The sequence below is a fragment of the Podarcis gaigeae genome (genome assembly GCF_964106915.1).
Source record: "Podarcis gaigeae genome assembly, chromosome: 12".
NCBI lineage: Eukaryota > Metazoa > Chordata > Lepidosauria > Squamata > Lacertidae > Podarcis > Podarcis gaigeae.
This window is the reverse complement of record NC_139688.1, coordinates 13,474,907-13,498,095: the sequence shown is the minus strand read 5'-3', so window position 1 is coordinate 13,498,095 and position 23,189 is coordinate 13,474,907. Positions and strand designations below refer to the sequence as shown.

General features: G+C 42.6%; 1 protein-coding gene across 2 annotated transcripts in view; it reads left to right on the top strand.

The window, feature by feature from the left end:
• Nucleotides 1-23,189, top strand: part of LMBR1 (limb development membrane protein 1) — a 68,858-nt gene that overhangs the window by 41,113 nt on the left and 4,556 nt on the right. For both annotated transcript variants that reach the window (XM_083705027.1, XM_083705028.1), the window contains 9 exons: nucleotides 2,521-2,585; nucleotides 4,613-4,685; nucleotides 10,780-10,860; nucleotides 11,995-12,071; nucleotides 12,638-12,715; nucleotides 13,610-13,683; nucleotides 13,942-14,032; nucleotides 18,186-18,252; nucleotides 22,355-22,516. In XM_083705027.1, coding sequence (XP_083561153.1) covers nucleotides 2,521-2,585; nucleotides 4,613-4,685; nucleotides 10,780-10,860; nucleotides 11,995-12,071; nucleotides 12,638-12,715; nucleotides 13,610-13,683; nucleotides 13,942-14,032; nucleotides 18,186-18,252; nucleotides 22,355-22,516 — 768 coding nt within the window. The remainder of the gene's footprint in view (nucleotides 1-2,520; nucleotides 2,586-4,612; nucleotides 4,686-10,779; nucleotides 10,861-11,994; nucleotides 12,072-12,637; nucleotides 12,716-13,609; nucleotides 13,684-13,941; nucleotides 14,033-18,185; nucleotides 18,253-22,354; nucleotides 22,517-23,189) is intronic.

Below are 23,189 nucleotides of genomic sequence, written 5' to 3'. Positions count from 1 at the left end.
GGGAAAAGGAGATTGTTAGCCACTTTGAGATATCTCGCTCTATAGGCCAAGGGAGCTGGTGTTTGTCTGCAGACAGCTTCCAGGTCATGTGGCCAGCATGACTAAGCTGCTTCTGGTGAACCAGAGCAGTGCACGGAAACGCTGTTTACCTTCCCGCCAGAGCGGTACCTATTTATCTACTTGCACTTTGATGTGCTTTTGAACTCCTAGGTTGGCAGGAGCTGAGACCGAAAAACAGGAGCTCACCCTGTCGCGGGGATTCAAACCGCCGACCTTCTGATCGGCAAGGCCTAGGCTCTGTGGTTGAACCCACAGCGCCACCCACATCCCCTTGAGACTCCTTAGGGTAGTGATAAAGCGGGATATCAAATCCAAACTCTTCTCTTCTTCTTCCTCTTGACTGGCAACAGCTTTTCAGGTCTCAGACAGCGATCTTTCACACCATCTATATGTCTTTAAAAGGGGTTTAGACAGATTCATAGAAGAGAAGTCCCTCAGTGGCTTTTAGCCATGACAGAGGCTGTGCTCTGCTTCCACGAATGGTGCTCAGGTCCTCCTTACAGGTTTCCTGTAGGCATCTTGACCACTGTAAGAACAGGATACAGTGGTGCCTCGCAAGACGAAATTAATTCGTTCCGCAAGTTTTTTCTTCTTGCGAGTTTTTCGTCTTGCGAAGCACGGTTTCCCATAGGAATGCATTAAAAATCAATTAATGCGTTCCTATGGAGACCGCTTGCCAGGCTGGCGGTGCGGAGAAGGGCTTTTCTCCCCACCGCAAGCCTTCAGCACAGGTACGGGAACAGAGGGGAAGGCGCACAGCGCTTCTCCTCTGTTCCCGGGGCTTGTGGTGGGAGGAGGGTTTTTCCTCCCCACCGCCAACATTCAGAACAGCATTCTGAATGTTGGCGGTGGAAAGGAAAACCCTCCTCCCACCGCCAGCCTTTGGAGCAGCCTTCCGAAGGCTGCTGGTGGGGCGGAGAGACCTCCTCCCGCCGCCAGCCTTCGGAGGAGCCTTCCGAAGCCTGGCGGGGGGAGGAGGGCTCTCCGCCTCATCGCCAGCCTTCGGAGGAGGCTTCCGAAGCCTGGCGGGGGGAGGAGGGCTCTCCGTCCCATCGCCAGCCTTCGGAGGAGCCTTCCGAAGCCTGGCGCGGGGAGAAGGGCTCTCCGCCCCATCGCCAGCCTTCGGAGGAGCCTTCCAAAGCCTGGCGGGGGGAGGAGGTCTCTCCGCCCCACCGCCAGCCTTCGGAGGAGGTCCGAGGACAGTGGGGAAGACGCGCTGCGCTTCCCCGCTGTCCCGGAGATTTCCCTATGGGCTTTCGTCTTGTGAAGGAAGCCCATAGGGAAATTCGTTTTGCGAAGCGCCTCCAAAACGGAAAACCCTTTCGTATAGCGGGTTTTCCGTCTTGCGAGGCGTTCGTCTTGCGGGGCACCACTGTACTGGACTACATGGGCCATTGGTCTGATTCAGCAGCCTCCTCTTATGATCTTATGCTACCTGATATACTTTTAGCTGGAGATGCTGGGGTTTGAAGCAAGGCCTTCAGCATGGCAAAGCATATGCTCTGCCGCTGAGCTCTGTTTCTATCCCAGTATATGCTCAGAGTGCAGATGCATTTGTTAAAAGGGGAGGGATATTTATTTACTTATCTGCTAAGTATATTTATGTAGTCACTCAGTGACATTGTTGTCTGGGCAACTAGTAGCATAGAAATACAAGCTTACAAACTGTATCTAATTTAACTTTTTACTTGAATGATAAAATTTCTACAAGATGCTCCCAGGAAATTCATTACTGGTGACAGAATATTGACCAGTAACAGGGTGGAGGTAGTTTCTCATAAATTGGACAAAACAACTCATTTTTGAATCATTCTCAGTTTTAAATTTCAGTGATATGAGAGTAAGGTAAAAAGGTAAAGGTACCCCTGCCCGTACGGGCCAGTCTTGACAGACTCTGGGGTTGTGCGCCCATCTCACTTAAGAGGCCAGGGGCCAGCGCTGTCCGGAGACACTTCCGGGTCACGTGGCCAGCGTGACATCGCTGCTCTGGCGAGCCAGAGCCGCACACGGAAACGCCGTTTACCTTCCCGCTGGTAAGCGGTCCCTATTTATCTACTTGCACCCGGAGGTGCTTTCGAACTGCTAGGTTGGCAGGCGCTGGGACCGAGCAGCGGGAGCGCACCCCGCCGCAGGGATTCGAACTGCCGACCTTTCGATCGGCAAGTCCTAGGCGCTGAGGCTTTAACCCACAGCGCCACCTGCGTCCCCACATGAGAGTAAGACAGAATAATAAAATGGAAAAAGGAAATGGATTTGGCCATAATTAACTCCATACCCCTACTAGAGTTTCTGACTTACTTGAAAACAGCCAATGCCTATGCTGCGAGGCAACAAATCACAAAACTATTAGGCAGAATGGAGCTTCTCTTGCTAACTACAATTGCCCGTTCCCTATATTAATTCTTTCAGATTCTGTTTAATGGAGACTAGAACTGTGTTATCTTGCGTTTTCCTCCACAGTATGCACACCAGTGGGACTTTCACGAATGTTTACAGTGATGGGTCAGTTGCTTGTGAAGCCAACGGTAGGTGTTGCCTGCTTTGGTGCAATAAGCAAATCCAAACAGGTCCCAAGCATGGGGGTGGTTGGGTTGAGATCAAGTAGGAGCCTGGTCTGGCCAGGCTGTAACCCCATTACCATGAGGGGATAATGAGGCTAAATTGTAATCAAATAATACCCATGTGTTCTATATTTTCTTCAGTCATAAAATACCTAACTAGGCCCCGATAAACTGGAGGAAACTTCTAAATGTCTGTTTCACACATATCCTATAGATATTTCAGAGACATTTCCACCTGAAAATAAATATTCCAAGTCCACTTGGAAAAGAGTGTGAAGTATCATCACTTACCTTAAAGGTAAAGGGACCCCTGACCATTAGGTCCAGTTGTGGCCGACTCTGGGGCTGTGGTGCTCATCTCGCTTTATTGGCCGAGGGAGCCGGCATACAGCTTCTGGGTCATGTGGCCAGCATGACTAAGCTGCTTCTGGCGAACCAGAGCAGTGCACGGAAACGCCGTTTACCTTCCTGCCGGAACGGTACCTATTTATCTACTTGCACGTTGACGTGCTTTCGAACTGCTAGGTTGGCAGGAGCAGGGACCAAGCAACGGGAGCTCACCCCGTTGCGGAGATTCGAACCGCCGACCTTCTGATCAGCAAGCCCTAGGCTCTGTGGTTTAACCCACAGTGCCACCCGCGTCTCTATCACTTACCTTACTAAAGGATATTTACAACAAAGAACTGCAGTTAGTTTTCAGTGAAGTGTGTATAGCCCTCCATACTTTTTGCACACTGCTAGGTTCTCTGTCAGACACTGAAATAAGTGTAAGCAAGCTTGCACTCATCAAAAACTGCAGTTATGGCACCTGGCTATTTTGTCGGTCAAGGGATCTAATGAGAAATTGATTTTTTTGGAAAACAATCCATGATTTTGCAAAGAAAAAGTGCAGAAAGATAAAGCTGTGAAATGAATTGATTTATTCGTAAAACGTTTGCTGTTGTGTTGGTACAATATGATAAAGAAGCAAAACATTACTCCCTTTGTTAGGACCATTTTCTTTACAAAATAGTCAGCAAGCTTTGTAGAACTTTCATTCAGGCTGGAATTTGTGTTCTAACAAAATAGCAGAAATGAGGAGTGTTTGGGGGCATGGCAGAGAAACCTCGGTGTGCACCATGGTGCAATTTCAGAAATGTATACAATTTAATTTCAGAATTAGAAAAAATTATTTTATGATAACATGAAATTGTATGTATGGGATCATGGCAAGTGTGTGGAGAAGGCACATGTTAACATGTTTGTAATGGGCCCGAAAATATGATGCTTGGGACCTGAATCCCAAACTAGAAAGTAGCTTTACCTAAACAGTCTGTGTTTGACCAAGTTCTGTTAGAATCACAGACTCATAGAATCATAGAATTGGAAGGGACCTTGAGGGTCATCCAGTCCAACCCTCTACAATGCAGGGATCCTTTGCTCAATATGGGGCTCAAAGCCATGACCCTGAGATTAAGATTCTCCTGCGCTACTGACTGAGCTATCTCAGGCCAGGTGACTTAAACTGGAATTCTTTTCTAGAAAAAATATTAGGTCCGAACAAACTTGAAAGTTTTTGTTTCATAGTCTTTGTTATAGAAAATGCTTTTATGTTGTAACCTGGGTCCTACATATAAATAAATCTGTACTTGCGTATTTTCAGAATTGTGGTCTTGACCTGTGTCGTCAACTGAACATTTTTTAACAAACCTTCCCCATATGTAGACAACTTGAAGAATTTTGCTCATCACATAGGATCAATTCTATATGCACAAATTTAAAATTATCCACTGTGTTTGGGAACCAAGAGGAAAGCCTAGGAGAATGCCAGAAGCATTGTTTTAAAAATAAACGTTGCCATTTTGGTCAGCTGAGGGCCAGTTCACACTTGGCCCAGCAGTATAGGTTGTCCTCATGTCTAGGCTCCTATTCCCTCTAGGTTTTGCACATGGTGAATTGTGTATGGACTACCTGTAATGCATATTTATCTAGTGTCTAAATTTCTGACTTAGATCCTTGAAGACTTGGATGAACAGATATATATCATCACCTTAGAAGAAGAAGCTATCATGAGGAGGCTAAATGGTAGGTATGTTTGATATGTATGGTGGTTCGTCTTGTATCTGGTTGTATAAAGAGGCAGTATTTTGTAATTTCTACAGAAATGATAAGCTTTACCAGCTGCCACATTTGTTTTCGATCCAAACCTGCCTTTTCTTAAGGAAGAAGAAGAAGAAGAGTTTGGATTTGATATCCTGCCTTTCACTCCCTTTAAGGAATCTCAAAGCGGCTAACATTCTCCTTTCACTTCCTCCCCCACAAGAAACACTCTGTGAGGTGAGTGAGGCTGAGAGACTTCAGAGAAGTGTGACTGGCCCAAGGTCACCCAGCAGCTGCATGTGGAGGAGCGGAGACGCGAACCCGGTTCCCCAGATTACGAGACTACCGCTCTTAACCACTACACCACACTGGCTCTCTGGAAGCACTCTGAACGGATTGTGGTGTAGGCAGCCATTTTAAATAAAGGCAAAACCAAGAATACATTTCCTTGTATGCCTCCTTCCGGAAGCTGCTGCAGCCAAGCTGGTGCCAAATGCACTCTGCTTTCCTTTGGACCACATCAGGGAGGCCAAGAGAGGGGGGTCTTGTCATCTGGGCAGCCCAGCATCCCCATACACACGGCCCAGGCTTGCACCCTGGAGAGGTTACTTTGGTGCTGCTAATGCAGTGATTTAACTTCAGAACCACTGGAGGCCCGCTCCTTTGCCTCTCAAAACAGATGGATGCCAACCATTTCTTTACATGCTATGCATAAAACGTTACAGGGAACTCACAGAAAGAAACACCACGTTGTCCTTTTCCATCAGAGGGTATGCACATGCTGCTGGATTGTGGCCCAAGTGTTTGTGTACTGTGCTGGCAGTATAGAAATGAAGGGACTATCATAAGAAGAAAAAAACAAGAAACAAATATAGGATGACAATTTCAATGAAGTGACATTGTTTTGAGGGTGATCTGGCTGTCACATCTGTCACTCCATTGGTTGCCAGGGTTGATTGGGCCCTTCCTCCCTCACTGCTCCATGTGCATCCTTTCTGAAGCTGCAGATTCGGTGGAAGAGGATGACTATCTCAGATAAGAATGAATGCACCGTTCTTTGGCCAAGGGTATATGATAGCTGCCCTGCCCTGCCCTGCTAGAACCTCCAAATGAGCTTAAGGGCATTGCATGTCATAATGTAACCATAGAGAATAGTTTTATTTGTATAAGCATCTAAAATACAGAGAATTATAGTTGGAATTTCAAAGACTACCTTGAGATTTTTAGAGCAATCTGTTTCATTGAACAGGTTTATATGTTACCTTTAACACAAATGTCAGTGAATTTCTTTGAAGCTACAGTGGAGTGATTATTTTTTCCCTAACTACTGAGCTTGATGTTATGATGGAACTGCACAATAATCGTTGCTGTGTATTTCATTATTGTTTCCTTGGTGCTCATGGAATGGTCATGGTTCCCCCCCCCCTTTCTTTCCTTAAGCGAAATCGTGTTTTGACACAATCGGTTTTGAATTCTTTCCTTTCAGGGAATCAAATGGGAAAACTAAAATATGCATTTCAGTTGCTTAAATGTTTTACTGTATAGCTGAGAAGCTTTGGAATAGGTGTAGTTACTATAGTCACGTTTCCTTTAGTTTGACTATTTTCAACTTTTTGTGGACAGATGGGCCTGCTACAAAACGTTGCAGTGCTGAGTGCTCCTGATCAGGGGGTCAGCTAGTTTGCCAACCGTTGAGAAGGACCATAGCTTGGTGGTGAAGCGTCTGCTCCACATGCAGAAGGTCCATGGTGTCCCGTTATATCAGACTGGTATCTCCAGTTAGGACTGCCTGAAACTGGAGAGTTGCCACCAGTCAGTGTAAACAGTAATGAGCTGGGTGGACCAATTGTCTCATTGGGTAGAAGAAAGCTTCCTATGCTTCCTGCACTTCACGCAGCAATTGCTGGAGATACTGCCAGTGTGCCAGAGAGCCAGTGTGGTGTAGTGGCTAAGAGCGGTGGACTCGTAATCTGGGGAACCGGGTTCGCGTCTCCGCTCCTCCACATGCAGCTGCTGGGTGACCTTGGGCCAGTCACACTTCTTTGAAGTCTCTCGGCCCCACTCACCTCACAGAGTGTTTGTTGTGGGGAAGGAAGGGAAAGGAGATTCTTAGCCGCTTTGAGACTCCTTCGGGTAGTGATAAAGCGGGATATCAAATCCAAACTCTTCTTCTTCTTCTATGACTAATCAGGACTTTGCAGGGAAGGGAAGTTAACCCTTTCTCCCATGCCAGTCCTGATGAAAATCCCCTCTCCCTGATGAATTCCAAAGAACAGCTTTGGAGTAGGAAGCTGCAGTTCCTGTTTATCCACAGTTGCGACAGTGTAGGATCAGAGGTGTTGGAACTGCAACCACAAAACAGGAAATGTTCTCCTCAGTTTCTTTTTTTTTTAATGATATTTATTAAAGTTTCCAGAATAGAAAAAAGGAAAGAAAAAAGAAAAAGATAAAATTTACACTTAAAGCCTTAATTTTCATTGACATCTTTCCAGGGCTCCCCCCCTCCCCCTCTTGTATTCCATTTCCATTAGATTGATTCCACAAATTCTTACCCCAAATTTTAAAACCTTATTATAATTACAATTAGCCCATTTATTCAAAATTAATTTATCTTAATTAACCATTTCTCTTTAAATTTTTTTATACTTCCCTAAGATCGACCCCAGTTCCCTTCCACGAATTCCCCTATTTTTATCCCACAAAGTAAAACAAGAAAAGATAAAAAGATATAATTTTACAGCCTTTGGGTTCCAAATCTCCCTCCCCCCTTTCCCGGTTTCGATCCCCAAAATCCATCCATCTGTCTACTGCCGGCCTGGAGATCCCACGTCCATATCTAGATCTCTCTCAATTCGACTTTGCCATCTTTTAGGTAATTTTTAATTTCAAAAGGTCCAATCTTGGAGAAACTCTCAGAAAAGATCATTCTTCTTCCATCCAGACCTCTATATTTAAGAGTATAACTCAGATTCTGTTTCTTGATCCTTTTAAAGTCTGGATGTCCCAAATGTTCCAACTTCAAGTTTAGTCCAGTTCTTATTCCTCAGGTTTCTTTTCCTGTTCCGCTGCAAGAACCTTCTAATTCAAAAACTTCTGGTTCCTCTACAGAGGCTTTATTTGTTCAGGAACATAAACTTACGTCAAGTCCCTTCCTTTCTTCAATAGATAAATCCATTGTCTCCTTTAGTGTAGAAACCTCTGTAGACAAAATAATACTTCGTTTTTGCAACTTTCCCAGGAGATAACAATTCTGTTCAATTCCATGAGTGTTTTTCCACTTGCTGCCACTCTTGCAATGTCCCAAAACTCCCTCTAGAGGGAATATGGTAACTTAGTTGCTTTCCAGATCAGACCCAAAAGTCAAATAACTTATTGCCCTTGTTTTCAATAATTTGTATCCAAATTGTAACGAACCTAACCAGCAAAGTCATCGTAACAAAGTTCTTTTTTGTTCTCCTACTTTGACAGCTACTTTGACAGCTGTCAAAATTTCTATGTCTCTTCACCAGTCTCTCATAACGGATCGCTCCCGGTTCCTGGGGGGTTACATTTTAGTTCTCACAAACCACTCTTCTCCTCCAGCACAATTACTTGTAATTTCCCTTCGTGAAATTAACTTTTTCCGAATAAGCAAATTCTTCTCTCGATCTTAGTTATCAAATCCTTGCGTTAAAACATCTACAACAGGGGGGGGGCGGACTTCCTTTTTGCACCTCCCCCGCTCGCTCCGAATTCGGAAAACAAATTTTTCCTTTTAAGTCCGATAAATTTACTCACGGGTTGTACTTTTTAATCCAAATTTTCAAAAGAAGAAGTCGGTGCTCTCCGTCGAATGGCATGCGGCTTCGCTAGGCAGGGGAAGCAATGGACTCACAGCACCACACCCCCCCGGTCACCCGTTCCACAGCCTTTAAAAAGGTTCCTTCGCGGGTCGGGGGCCGCAAACGGTGCCCGCCGAGTCACCAAGTCCATGGGCATCACCGCCCATGGTTTTGAGGGTCCCCGCGTCGCCGGCGCGGCGGGACCCAAGCCCTGCCCAGCAGGCTCCCTCTGGAGCTCGGAGGGAGTCCGCCATTCGGCGATGGCGCCGACCCGGAAGTCCTGTTCTCCTCAGTTTCTTGAATAGGTTAGTTGGTTTGTGTGTTATAAAGCATTGTACATAAAAATTCCCTGGGCTAAACATGGAACCTTTTCATAATCTTCCTTTTTTCTGTGGGGCAGTCAACTCAGTGGTGCTGTGGACCTTTGCTTGTCCCACTAATCTATCCAAGAAAAACAAACACACCTGTTGAAGAACCGTGTCTTTGTATCCTGGAAAGAATGAGAAACTTTGGTAGCAATAATCATATTAATTTCCTAGAGGGTGGATCAGAATCAGCAATATTTTTACTTTGGTTCTGGCTTAGCAGAATGCTTCTAGGAATCAAACTGAAAAAACTTAAATTATTATTAATCTTGTGTCTTTTAAAAATGCCTTTTTAAGATCATGCCAGTCATTAAAAACACTTATAATTTATAAAATGTGAATTTTATATAACTTTATTTTCCCCATATGCTTTTTTTTTGGTGGTGAGGAAATCATCCCTGCAATGGATGATCTGCCTTAACTTTCTTGTTGCGAAAGAGACTGGGTTGGCAGCAGTGTTTCTAGCATATTGTATTTCAATACCCACATCATTCCTACACCAAAAGAATAAAGCTAGGACTTTCTTTATATTAAAAGGGAAAAGTTGCCTTTAGCTATTAGTTTTCCTGAATCCAAGGAGACGGGTGGGGCAGGATCAAAAATGCTTATTTGATCAAAGTTATTGGCTCTGAAGGTATTCTGACCTATGTAAGAAAGATGAAAGGTGTTGTTTTTATTGCGTACTAGTAACAGTGTAATTTTGAACTAATTGGTGTTGAACTGCCAATCACCTACAGGGAATGCAAATAGATACTCCTACAATTTCCTTTGAGGTACTGAAATATTATGTTGGGGCTGGAAGAAAAACAAAATAATACTGTTAAATTGACCTTAAATGAGCTGCTTTGTGGTTTTCTTGGAGAATCCCTTCTAATTTTTCATGACTAGTCTGGACATGTTCTGTCTACCAGTTTGATTTATTGGCTAGACAATGCAGACATTAAACTTTTGTGCTTGTTTGAAATGAAGTTGAGAGGCTGTAGTGCTTTGAATAGTTTTTGCTGTCTTTCAGAGTTCTGATGTGATTGCTCTAAAATGTTGCCTTGCTCTTTGGCAAAATATTGGGATTAGTGTTGCCTTGTTATCATCTCGGAGGAAGTTGTAAGACCTGTCATTTATGCGTCAGTGTAAATATTAAAGATTTGATGTATTTCCCATTAACACTGATGTGAAAATTACTGCAGATGTAGCGAGATTTGGTGAGCATCCAAACACCTGTATTGACAAATAAAGCTTCCTTTATACAAGGTAGCCCATTATTTAGCTCACTCTTCTCTGCTCCAAGGGGCAGCTGCTCTTTGAGGACTTTCCTAGCTGTGCTGTTATCCTCATTACTGGTGATGCCAAAGGTTGAACCTGGGACTCCATGCATACAAACATTATGCTCCACCTGTGATCTATGGTTCTGGTCCTGATGTAAAATGGTTAAAGAGGTGTTTGCCTTTTTCCATGTGGAAGCAGAGGACAATTTATATTTTTGCAGATGGACCACAGGAAAGGTGCATCCTGGTTTCTGCAAAGAAAGGAAGGGCAATGGAAATGCCAAGGACTAGAAAAGAAGAAAAAAGCAGGAAAGAGGAAGGAAAATAACAACTCTTTAGGATCCCAGGGATTCCGATAGTCTGGGATTCAAACAACTCATCAGTCACTGTTCTGATTTAACTCATTGGCTAAAAACATAGCTGGCAGCAGCCAATGTGAGTCTTTTCACAGAAATCATTTAGAAGGTTGCTTGTATGTTTTGCTTCATAACTTTCCTAGCTGCTTCAGCTCATAGTCTTGGGCCCCTATTGGCCTGGGCCCTGGCGCAGTTGCTTCTTTTGCACCATTATAATCCAGCCAGGTTTGTTTTAGTAGTCCTAACCAAATGGCCATGCCTTTCTTCTTGAACAGGGATGTCTTCACCAGTGGAGTACAACACAAAGCAACTGAAGCAGGAACTAAGTAATGTGAAGAGTATGAAGACAAAATTGGGTAATTACATCGGGCCTTTTCTGTGGTTCCCTGTGTGTGTGTGTTAGTTCAGTTTAAAACTGTTTCTGGGTGGTGTTAGAAATGTGTGTGCTTATCATATCAGGTGTTATTACCAAGACGATCTCTTGTGTCAATAGGTTTTGTTAACATCACACTTCATGGTGGGAAACCCTGCAGTCCTGTAAATGGGTTTTGATTTTTTTATGCCCTGTCTTTTCCCCTGATGGGACTCAGTAAATATGTACTTAATAGCTTTTAGTTGTTTTTTAAAATTAAGTATCCCATCTGATGGATGGATATAGTCACACAAGATAAGGAAATAAGAGCCCTACTGGATTAGACCAAAGACCTGTGTAGACCAGCACCCCAATTCCCATAGATGCCTGTGGGAAGCCCACAAATAGGTCATGAGTGCAGTAGCCCTTTCCTGCTCCTGTACTTACCAGCTGGTCTTCAGATGCATTCTGTTTCTGGTCCTGGAGCCATCATAAGCCTTATCCTCCCATGCATTCCTCTAATCACTTTTTAAAGCCACCTGAATTGGTGAGAATTGCCACACCTTGTAACAAATTCCATGGGTTGACTACACTTTTGGAAAATTATATTAAAAGAGGAAATAAATTACATATACATTCTTCTGTCAATGGGATGTTAGCTCTTTTTGATAAGCTTTTTGCATGTGATGTAATCTGTAGTGAAAAGGTTACCATTGCAGACTCCATACTGGGAGCCAAATGTTTGAATGTTCCAAGTGCTTCCTCATATGTGAAGCCAGATTGTTGGGGAAAACATTCCAGAAAGATGGGTAGGTGGTTGATATCCCCAAAATAAATCCTTCCACTACTTTGCCTGGTCATGGTTAGGGACAATTTAATAGTACGCAGAGTAATGTGTGTGCCACTTATTGCCTGGCAGGGAAATATAAATGACCTACAAATTGCTCCTGAAACCAGAGGTAGGCTAGGAAGTTGTCCTTGGAATTCCACAGTAGTCTTGCTTACAATATTAATCTGGGCTTCTTTTAGTTAAGTGTGGTGGATCTATATCTTAGAGAACTTCTGCTTTCAGAATAGGAAAAGATGTTTTTCTCTAAACACCTTAATATAGCAAGTTTGCTTATTTTTCTCTTAAAAGAACGACGGAAAAAGGCTTCAGCTTGGGAGAGGAATCTTGTGTATCCAGCTGTAATGATCCTGCTGCTAATTGAAACTGTAAGCTGTAATTTCCTTCCATTGCTTAAAACCCACCTGTCCTTTTGAGATTAGTGATCTTTTTCATGTACCTGTGTGAGCTGAGTAACAAAAATAATAAGAAGCTGTTTTTGTCTCCCTAAGCCAGTGGTTCTCAAACTTTTTTCTCTGGGCCTGGGCCACACTTCCAGAATAAAAATTTGCTTGTGCCACACCAATTTTTTTATTGATAAGAAGTACATTGGAAAACAAAAAGAAACAACTTCTTTTCGTGCTTGATTTATAACATAGAACACAACTACTTTATAATATGATTGTAAGACATCCAGAGAGTATAAAACAATTATATTGATGTGATATGATACTATACTACACTGAAATGTTTAAATGTTTCTTTGATTGTCCTTGAATCTGCCACACTTGCCACCCTCTCCTGCCATACCAGTGTGGCAGGCCACACCCTGTGGGAACCACTGCCCTAAGTTTTCTTCTCCAATACAGAGGGGGATTCCTCAGAAATGGTAATCAGTGTGAAATACAGCAAATATTTTTGAACCTTCATGACAATGTTTCTTTTTCTTTTTAAGGCAATCTCTGTCCTCTTGGTTGCTTGCAATATTCTTTGCCTGCTGGTTGATGAAACTGCAATGCCAAAGGGGTCAAGGGTAAAGTGTTATTCTTTTGTGATATTAACACCAGCAAAAGGCATATTGACAGCACAATCTAATACATGCCTACTTGGAAAAGTCCCATTGAATTCAGTGGGCTTCAGGAAAATGGGTATAGAATTGCAGCCCTAAGAGACCTGTGTTCAGAAGTATGAATTCTGTCCCTGACTTTGAGTTTAATAGCAGCCACACAACCTCAAGTTTTCATATTGTGAAGTGTGCTTCGCACATTGTTTGGCATGTGGGACATATCTAAATAGAATAAAAGGAACAATCTCAATAATCAGTGTCGGAAGCAGCAGCATATGTGTACAGGTTAATAATGCACAGAGCTGTTAGATGTCACCATTAACACCACCGCTGGTGGGGAAAGCTGTTTAAAGTGGCATGTATCTAAAGCAACAGGGATCACATCACCAGCAAGACTGAACAAAGCTCCAGTTGTGTACAGTCACCCTTCTTTATATATATCTTAGTTATGTTGTGACTTTTCTGTGTTACTCTATTTACACATGGAGCATGATTTAGAAAGAGTTGCATTTACTGTTGAGACTGCAGTAGGTAGTAAGGCAAGCTGCTTTACAATTCCCCTGGTTTCCCTATATTTGCGTCATTATTTGTGCATTTCAATATTCTGAATGTGCACACTGGCATTCTAACATAACTTATCTGGATGGAAAATAATTACGTTTTGAAATGTCTGGCTCATGTTTTCAGCCTTGATAGTGTGTGATTATTAATGGCTAGGGATTAGCTTAGTAAGAAGATTATCAGAAAATGATGCTTCATAACTCTTCATTTTTTGTACTTCTGTCCAATGCACTTGAGATTTTATGGGCAGAAAAATAATAGTGCTCTCTGTGTAATACTTTTGTTTCTTAAATCTTGCAGGGGCCTGGCATAGGAAATGCCTCTCTGTCCACATTTGGTTTTGTGGGAGCAGCACTCGAGATCATTTTGATTTTGTATCCTTTCTTTCAGTAGGCGTTCTTGTCTGTTAACAAGTATTCTGTCTAATTTTCTGGGACGCTGTTAATTTACTAAGACACTTGCCTAGAAGAGAGAAAATGACAGGCTGGCCATTCCCATGCACTCAAAAGTGGTTGTTATTTCTCTCTCTCTCTCTTTCTCTCTCTGCCCCCCTTCCCTTTGTGGTGCTTAAGTCTTCTAGGAGTCTGAAACCGGCATTCTTTAGTGGTTCTTTTATTCCTTGATTCTCACAGCTATCTAATGGTCTCTTCGGTTGTTGGCTTCTATAGCTTACGCTTTTTTGGAGATTTCACTCCCAGAAAGGATGACACAACGATGACAAAGGTAGGTTAAAAAGTCTGAGGTGGTGATGTCTCCCTCCTCTTGCTTGCCCATTTCTTCCACCCAAGGCAAACCTGACTCCCACAGATGGTAATTGCTCTGAATGGCTCATTTGTGGTGATTAGTGTTTGTAAGTTGCATAAACAGACTAGAAGATTTTTTTCAGGCCCTGAATGGTCTTGAGGGGGAGGGGAAGGAAGGAAAAGCCTTGTCCTGTTTAGTTTGGATGGCGTCCATTCACTTGTAAAGTGCTGGAATGGCCAAGCTTGTTAACTACCCATAGAAAATCTGTTGAAGGGTTCCCTCCCCCCCCCTTGTATTGCTAATGAGTAACTTTGTGCAAACTGTACTTTAGGAGCTTCTTTGAAATGCAAAGAATTTGGTTGCTACAAGTAATGCAGGTAAATTAATTCAAATTGAATAACTAAATCGGAAGTAGTTTTATTCAGAAACACTTTTTATTCTGAGGCTACCTTGACTTTTCCAGAACTTTATAGTGGCTTTAGAAGAACTAGTGCTATGGTGTACACATTAAAAAGTAATTCCCACAAACAGATCAAAATTATTTAAACTGAAAACCTGCTGTCCATTAACTTCTGAATTTTTGAGCTCCCCTTTCTCCTTCTCTCCTTTCTTTTTTGTATTCAAAGAATTGGAGGAGGGGGGAAATATTTGCTTTTATCTTGCAAGCAATTCTTGAAAGTGGGAAAGTAAACAACTATAGATGATCCTTGATTAAAAATGTTGAGTCCCATTATATATGCTCAGCCCCTTCACATACAGCAGGTTAGAAAAATGATTTGTGGGCCAATTACATATATCTAGAGATTTTGAAAACTTATATTGTGTTGTGGCAAGTTTTAATATAATAGTGCTATACTGATATAAGTACAATAGTGCTATACCGATATAAGGACAAGTACAAGTAGATTCAGAGCTGATGAAGCGGCTGGGCCAAAGCCAAAAGGTCGCTCAGTTGCAGATGTGCCTGGAAGCGAAAGGAAAGTCCAATGCTGTAAAGAAAAATATTGCATAGGAACCTGGAATGTAAGAACCATGAACCTTGGTAAGTTGGATGTGGTCAAAAATCAGATGGCAAGAATAAATATTGACATCCTGAGCATCAGTGAACTAAAATGTACGGGAATGGGCAAATTCAGTTCGGATGACCACCATATCTACTACTGCGGGCAAGAATCCCGTAAAAGAAATGGAGTGGCCCTCATATTCAACAAAAGAGTGGCGAAAGCTGTACTGGGATGCAATCTCAAAAATGATAGAATGATCTTGATACAACTCCAAGGCAGACCTTTTAACATCATAGTAATCCAAGTTTATACACCAACTACCGGTGCTGAAGAAACTGAAATTGACCAGTTCTATGAAGACTTACAACACCTTCTAGAAATGACACCAAAAAATGATGTTCTTCTCATTATAGGGGATTGGAATGCTAAAGTAGGGAGTCAAGAGATAAAAGGAACAAATGGCAAGTTTGGCCTTGGAGTTCAAAACGAAGCAGGGCAAAGGCTAATAGAGTTCTGTCAAGAGAACAAGCTGGTCATCACAAACGCTCTTTTCCAACAACACAAGAGACGACTCTACACATGGACATCACCAGATGGGCAACATCGAAATCAAATTGATTATATTCCTCAGCCAAAGATGGAGAAGCTCTATACAGTCAGCAAAAACAAGACCTGGAGCTGACTGTGGCTCAGATCATCAGCTTCTTATAGCAAATTCAAGTTTAAACTGAAGAAAGTAGGAAAAAACCACTGGGCCAGTAAGATACAATCTAAATCAAATCCCTTATGAATACACAGTGGAAGTGAGGAACAGGTTTAAGGATTTAGATTTGGTGGACAGAGTGCCTGAAGAACTATGGATGGAGGCTCGTAACATTATACAGGAGGCAGCAACGAAAACCATCCCAAGGAAAAGGAAATACAAGAAAGCAAAGTGGCTGTCCAACGAGGCCTTACAAATAGCGGGGGAGAGAAGGCAAGCAAAATGCGAGGGAGATAGTGAAAGATACAGGAAATTGAATGCAGATTTCTGAAAAATAGGAAGGAGAGACAAGAGGGCCTTCTTAAACGAGCAATGCAAAGAAATAGAGGAAAACAATAGAATGGGAAAAACTAGAGATCTGTTCAAGAAAATTGGAGATATGAAAGGAACATTTCGTACAAAGATTACCAGAATTAAGGACAAAAGTGGTAAGGACCTAATAGAAGCAGAAGACATCAAGAAGAGGTGGCAAGAATACATAGAGAAATTATACCAGAAAGATATGGATGTCTCGTATACCCCAGGTAGTGTGGTTGCTGACCTTGAGCCAGACATCCTGGAGACTGAAGTCAAATGGGCCTTAGAAAGCACTGCTAATAACAAGGCCAGTGGAAGTGATGGTATTCCAGCTGAACTATTTAAAATTTTAAAAGATGATGCTGTTAAGGTGCTACACTCAGCATACCAGCAAGTTTGGAAAACTCAGCAGTGGCCAGAGGATTGGAGAAGATCAGTCTACATCCCAATCCCAAAGAATGCCAAAGAATGCTCCAACTACTGCACAATTGCACTCATTTCATACGCTAGCAAGGTTATGCTTAAAATTCTACAAGGAAGGCTCAATCAGTATGTGGACCGAGAACTCCCAGAAGTGCAAGCTGGATTTAGAAGAGGCAGAGGAACCAGAGACCAAATTGCAAACATGCGCTGGATTATGGAGAAAGCTAGAGAGTTCCAGAAAGACATCTACTTCTGCTTCATTGACTATGCAAAAGCCTTTAACTGTGTCGGCCACAGCGAACTATGGTAAGTTCTTAAAGAAATGGGAGTGCCTGATCACCTCATCTGTCTCCTGAGAAATCTCTGTGTGGGACAAGCAGCTACAGTTAGTACTGGATATGGAACAACTGATTGGTTCAAAATTGGGAAAGGAGTACAACAAGGCTGTATATTGTCTCCCTGTTTATTTAACTTATATGCAGAATTCATCATGTGAAAGTCTGGGCTACATGAATCCCAAGCCGAAATTAAGATTGCCGGAAGAAATATCTGCAAGAAGATCAAACCTATCCATTCTGAAGGAAATCAACCCTGAGTGCTCACTGGAAGGACAGATCCTGAAGCAGAGACTCTAATACTTTGGCCACCTCATGAGAAGAGAAGACTCCCTGGAAAAGACCCTGATGTTGGGAAAGATTGAGGGCACTAGAAGAAGAGGACGACAGAGGACGAGATGGTTGGATAGTGTCTTCGAAGCTACGAACATGAATTTGACCAAGCTGCAGAAGGCAGTGGAAGACAGGAGTGCCTGGCATGCTGTGGTCCATGGGGTCATGAAGAGTCGGACACGACTAAATGACTAAAGAACAATACTGATATGAGGTACTTGTCTTGCACAAGCACTGTGAAATGTGAAAGAACAGTTCTGTACTCAGAGGTTAAGGGCAGCTGTTTTTTCATACCTTTGTGAAACTGAAGAAAGGAAACGGTAAGGTTCAGTCCCCATCTATACTATATAATGCTTCATATTTTGTTTTATTAGATTGATACACTCTACCTTTATCCAGTGGAGCTCATCACATACTTATGTAATCCATGATTAATGTGTGAGGGTCAGATTCAACCACCCATTGCATAAATGGAAGCCAGTGCAAGGACTCCCTCTAGTGCAGTGGGGCTTCCCCCCTCCTTCCCCCTGTGCCTCCCTCACAGAAGGATGCCCATTACGGTTGATCTGCAGTGGTTCTTACCAGCAAAGAACCCAAAGATTCCTTTGGGACCAAAAACAGCAGCAAGTCCAGCCTGCTGCTCATTTCAACACAGAGACCAAATGCCGTTCTGGATGCACAGAGGCTGAAATCTCTGTATCTGGGAAGCCAACATAACATTTCTTTGTGTTTGTATGATACAGTATATGCCAATATAAAAAATCCCTGTGGTCTATATAAGAATTTTTAGAGGAGACCTGAGTTGTTTGGGAACACTTGGCTTACAGCAATATTGGAAAAATGCAGAGGAAACATTAACCTTAGGGATGGGCAGACTTTAAAATCAAATTAGAAGAAGCTGGGGTGTGTTTTCAGTGCCATACGTGGTAGACTTAGAGCTCATCAATCATATTGAAATACTTTTTTTGTTCAAACAGATAATTGGGAACTGCGTTTCGATCTTAGTCCTCAGTTCAGCTTTGCCAGTTATGTCAAGGACACTGGGTAAGTCTTATTTCTGTTTTTTAGAGAACTCTTTATTGAGGTGTGTGTAGTTTGTTGCCATTGCCTATCGAATCAGTAAGTGGTCATATTTTCAGGAAAGAAAATCTAGGTACAACTTGAGTATCTTATGAAACAGCTTTCTGAACATACTTTGCTGGAGCTCTTAAGCCAGTTCAGGCTCTGATCATTCTTCCCATGTCAGCGCCCTACTTTGAGCATTGCTGCTGGGGTTCCAGAAACACAAGCAGCAATGCCTAAGTTTCCTTGTAAGCCTGTGGCTTGGGTGGTAGGCCCTAAAGGGACAGAGTTAAGAGGAAAGACCCTGGGAAAAGTCAACATATATTTGCTTAGTAGCACACCCTTGCCTTCTGTGTAGTGTAAAGAGGAAATATAGACAGTAAGAATCTTATACCGACAAACCCTGGGATTTGTGTGTGTCGATGTGTGCACAGACTTTATGGCCTGATTTCAAGCAAATTGTGCTCCAAGTGTGGCTAGCAAAGATTAAAAATAAACCAAGGCATAAATATTAGCAGCAAAAGGACAGGACAGCAAAAGCCTAAAACACAGCTGTAGTCTAAATTTCACAGAGCTCAGTGGTAGTTTCCCACCAGCACCTGAAATCTGCCTCTGTGATAGGAATGGAGCAACTGATTCAAAGTGCCCCAGTTCTGAGGCTGAGTAGCCTGCCCTTGATTGAGGGTATCAAAAGCTGCTGAGAGGTCTAGCAGTATTAACAAGGCCATACCCCTGTGTCCTTCAGGCGTCAGGGCAACCAAGCTAGTTTCAGTGCTAAAACTAGTCCTGAAGTCAAATGGAATGTAGACCATCAGGTTTGTCCAAGATTGCAGTCATGCAGTTTGGAGGCCAGTGTAGCACAATGGATAGGTCTGGGGTTGGTTGTGGAAAATCCAGATTCAGGTTTCTTCTTAGCCACAAACCTCAGTGAGGTGGTCTTGTTGAAAAGCCACACAGACTGTTTCATAACACAAATGACCTTGTCATTGCGATAATAGGAAAACAGCTGCAGCCACAGATAACAAAACTAATATACTTGGGCTATTACAATAGGCTGTACATTGTGCTGCCTTTTGCAGACAGTCTGGAAATTGCAAGTAGTTCAGGTTACAGCTGCAAGGCTAACTGGGGTGGGTGGTGGGATCATAGTCCCCTGTGCTAGACTGGCTGCAGTGGTCCTGCGTCTTCTTTCTGAGCTCAGTTCAAAGTCTTGGTGCCCTTTAAAGCCCTTCATGGCTGCAGTGCAGTGACAGAAACTATCATTTGTGAGCTTCCGCTCCGGATTTCCTGGCCTTCGGAGGTGTGGTGGTTTATAACAGGACAAGAGCAGTTTTAGTTGTGGGATCACACTGCCCTCGTTTTGGAATATCCTCCTCCAGGAGACTTGCCTGGCACCATATTGTTCTTTTAATGTTTAGATTCTGAGGTTTCTGAAGACCATTCCAGAAGTGCAGGATACAAATAAATAAATAAGACCTCTATAAATAGTTAGCAAACATGAGCTTTTCCGTCATAACTACTGATGATACTCACTTGCTAGATAAGTAGAGAAAACGAGGGAAACCAAAGGAAAGTAGCATCAACAACTTAGAAAGAGCTACTTGAGGAACTCTCAAATGTTTGATCATGCCTAGAGGCATATTTTCCCTTTGATGGAACAAGCCCCCTGTGCTATTCCACAAACTGCTGTTGAAAGTCTCATCAATTTAGCAATTTTTCTTAACTTTTAGTACACATTTCTTTAAATAATGAAGTGAGTAATTGCAGCCATTAGGTGTTTCAGCCTAAAAAAATTTGAGCGGTAAAAATAAGTCTGTAATCTTTTGCTGCTGAGGCTTTCTAGGGGGGTGGGAAACCTTATATTCATGGTCAACTGGCATGAAGATGACCTTCTTATAGAAAATATAATCAGGGGAAAAATGAGCGCGCACACATGCACACAAGAGGATGTGTCATTGCTGCTACACAAAAAGCAAATTAAAGGCAAGACTCCCTAGTTCCCTGCTGAGGGACACAAATGAAATTCCTATATTGTTTGCCATAGAGATAAAAGGAAGGCTAAAACTGCAAAGATGAACAGTTAAAACGCAGCTAACAAAATGCACATACACAGCTGTCCAAACAGGATTAGTGGAGTGCATTAGGGTACAGTGAGTCATGTGGTGCTTTGCAGAATCTCAAAACGCACCACATTGGATGCTATGAAGCTTTTCATAGTATGAGTAAAGCAGGCTTCTGAGTGATAAAATGAGGAGAGCTTTGTCATAGATGGGAATGGCAAATGGGAAAGTAAAATTATCTGTATTAGAATATTCAGTGACTTTCACCCCACCATCAATAACAATGAACCAATCTATGCAAGAAATACATTTTCTGGACACTTCTATAAAAATACAGGATGGGTGCATAGACACCACCTTGTACCGAAAACCAACTGACCAACAAACATATCGACATAATTCCAGCTACCATCCCAAACATACCATACCAATCAATTGTATATAGCCAGGCTCCACGTGACAGCCGCATCTGTTCCAACTCTACAGACAGGGATTCTCACCTAAGAGATCTACAGCAAACCTTTTTGAGCCTAAAATATCCGCCTGATGAAGTTAAACAACAGATCAACAAAGCCAGACTGATACCCAGAGAGAACTTGTTGCAAGACAGACCCAAAAGAGAAGATAACAGAACACCACTAGTGATCACATACAGCTCCCAAGTTAAAACAGTTCAACACATCACCAGAGATTTACAATCTCTCCTAGACAACGACAGTTCTTTTTCTCAAGCCCTGGGAGGAAGACCTTTCATTGCCTACAGATAGCCAGACTTAACATAGACACTGGTACTGTACCAGAGCCTGCAATAAACCCAGATGCCGACTTTGCTGCCACATACACCCAGACAACACCATCACTGGACCCAGCAACATCAAAATATCATCTCAGGCCTATTTAATTGCTCATCTTCTAACATTGTGTAAGCTATCAAATGCCAGCAGTGCCCTTCAGCTCTCTATATTGGACAAACAGGCCAAACCCTATGCGAAAGGATAAATGGACATACCGTATTTTCCGCCCTATAGGGCGCACCGGCCCATAGGACACACTTATTTTGGGGGGGGGGAATAAAGGGGGGGAATTATTCCCCCCCCCGAGCCCTAAAGAGAAAAGAAGCCATGACAGCGAGCGGAGCTTGCGGGGTTGGGGGCGGGGGAAGCCGAAGCTTCCCCTGACCCCAGCCTCCAGAACGGGTCTGAGAGCGATGGCGAAGTTGCGCACAGCTTCGCCATCACTCTCGGAGCTTGCCGGGCTGGGGGGATAGCTTCCTGAAGCCTGGAGAGCGAGAGGGGTCGGTGCGTACTGACCTCTCTTGCTCTCCAAGCTTCAGCGAAAGCCTGCATTCGCCCCATAGAACACACACACATTTCCCCTTCATTTTTGGAGGGGAAAAAGTGCGTCCTATAGGGCGAAAAATACGGTAAATCTGACATCAGGAATCACAAGACAGAGAAGCCACTAGAAGAACACCTCAATCTTCCAGGACAATTCAATGCAGGATCTCAAAGCAGCTGTCTTTTTACAAAAGAATTTCAGAAATACACTTGAAAGAGAAATTGCTGAATTACAACTTATTACTAAACTGAAAACTAATGGAGAGACCTGGTCTGAATAGAGATACTGCATTCTTGTCTCATTACATATGCTAAAGCTATTTTTGGTCATCTGAATCCTATCCCTTGCTTTTTCCTGTAGGACTATTTGCAGTCATTAACAGTCGTCAACAGATTTATCATACCCATTGAGCCAATCACCCATCTCCTACTACCTTTCTGAGAAAAACCCCACCCCACCCCACCCTCCCACTATATATAAGGGTCTGGTGACTTCTGTTTCAGTGTATCCGAATAAGTGTGCATGCACACAAAAGCTTATACCAGAACAAACTTAGTTGGTCTCTAAGGTGCGACTGGACAATTTTAAAAAAATTTTCGATTAAAGTACTTGGCGGTCATTTTTCAATCTTAGATATCACCCTCATTCGCTTTTCTGAATTATATCACATTCTCTTCCCCCTGCAGGTATTACCAGGTTTGATCTCCTTGGAGACTTTGGAAGGTTTAACTGGTTAGGAAATTTCTACATCGTGCTATCCTACAATATCCTCTTTGCCATTGTGACAACCCTGTGTCTGGTCAGAAAGTTCACCTCTGCAGTTAGAGAGGAGCTTCTCAAAGCATTAGGTAACATTTGTTCTCTTTCTTTTGATAGCCGTATTGTGCATAATTTGAATTTAAACTATCCCTCTAGAGTTATAGGGGGAGTAATTTGCCTGGTGTGGGTTTCCAGCTTCCTTCATGTGGTATAAAAAGACATGTGGTGAGTGGTTCTGTGTTGAGTTCATCTAGTTTATTCCTTTTAAGAAAACAATTTGTTTGATTTTATCCCATCTTTCTGTCATATGGTGCTCAAGGGTACTTATAATGAAGCAAAAGTAAAAATAAAAACAACTAAAACAACTAGTTGAACCAATTGTTTTGCATACTTAGTGTCCATAGCAAGTCAGCTTATGAAGCCAAAAGCCTGTTTGAATAAAAGCTTTATCTACCATCAGAATGTTATAATAATAATAATAATAATAATAATAATAATAATAATAATAATAATAATTTATAAAAATAATAAAATTATTATTATGTTAGTTATGATCTGCAAAAGCCTACACAATTTGAGGCCAAGTAGTTCTCTGTCTTGTAATGATTTAACAGCCAGTACTTTTGGATTTTCCCTGGGAGCAGACTGGTACCAAATGAAGCTCTTGTAATATGGGAGTTGCATGTCACCTACAGCTTGCCTTGTTCAATAGCCTGACTGCAATATTCTGAAGCAGTAGAACTTTCACTGTTCAGTCAGCGT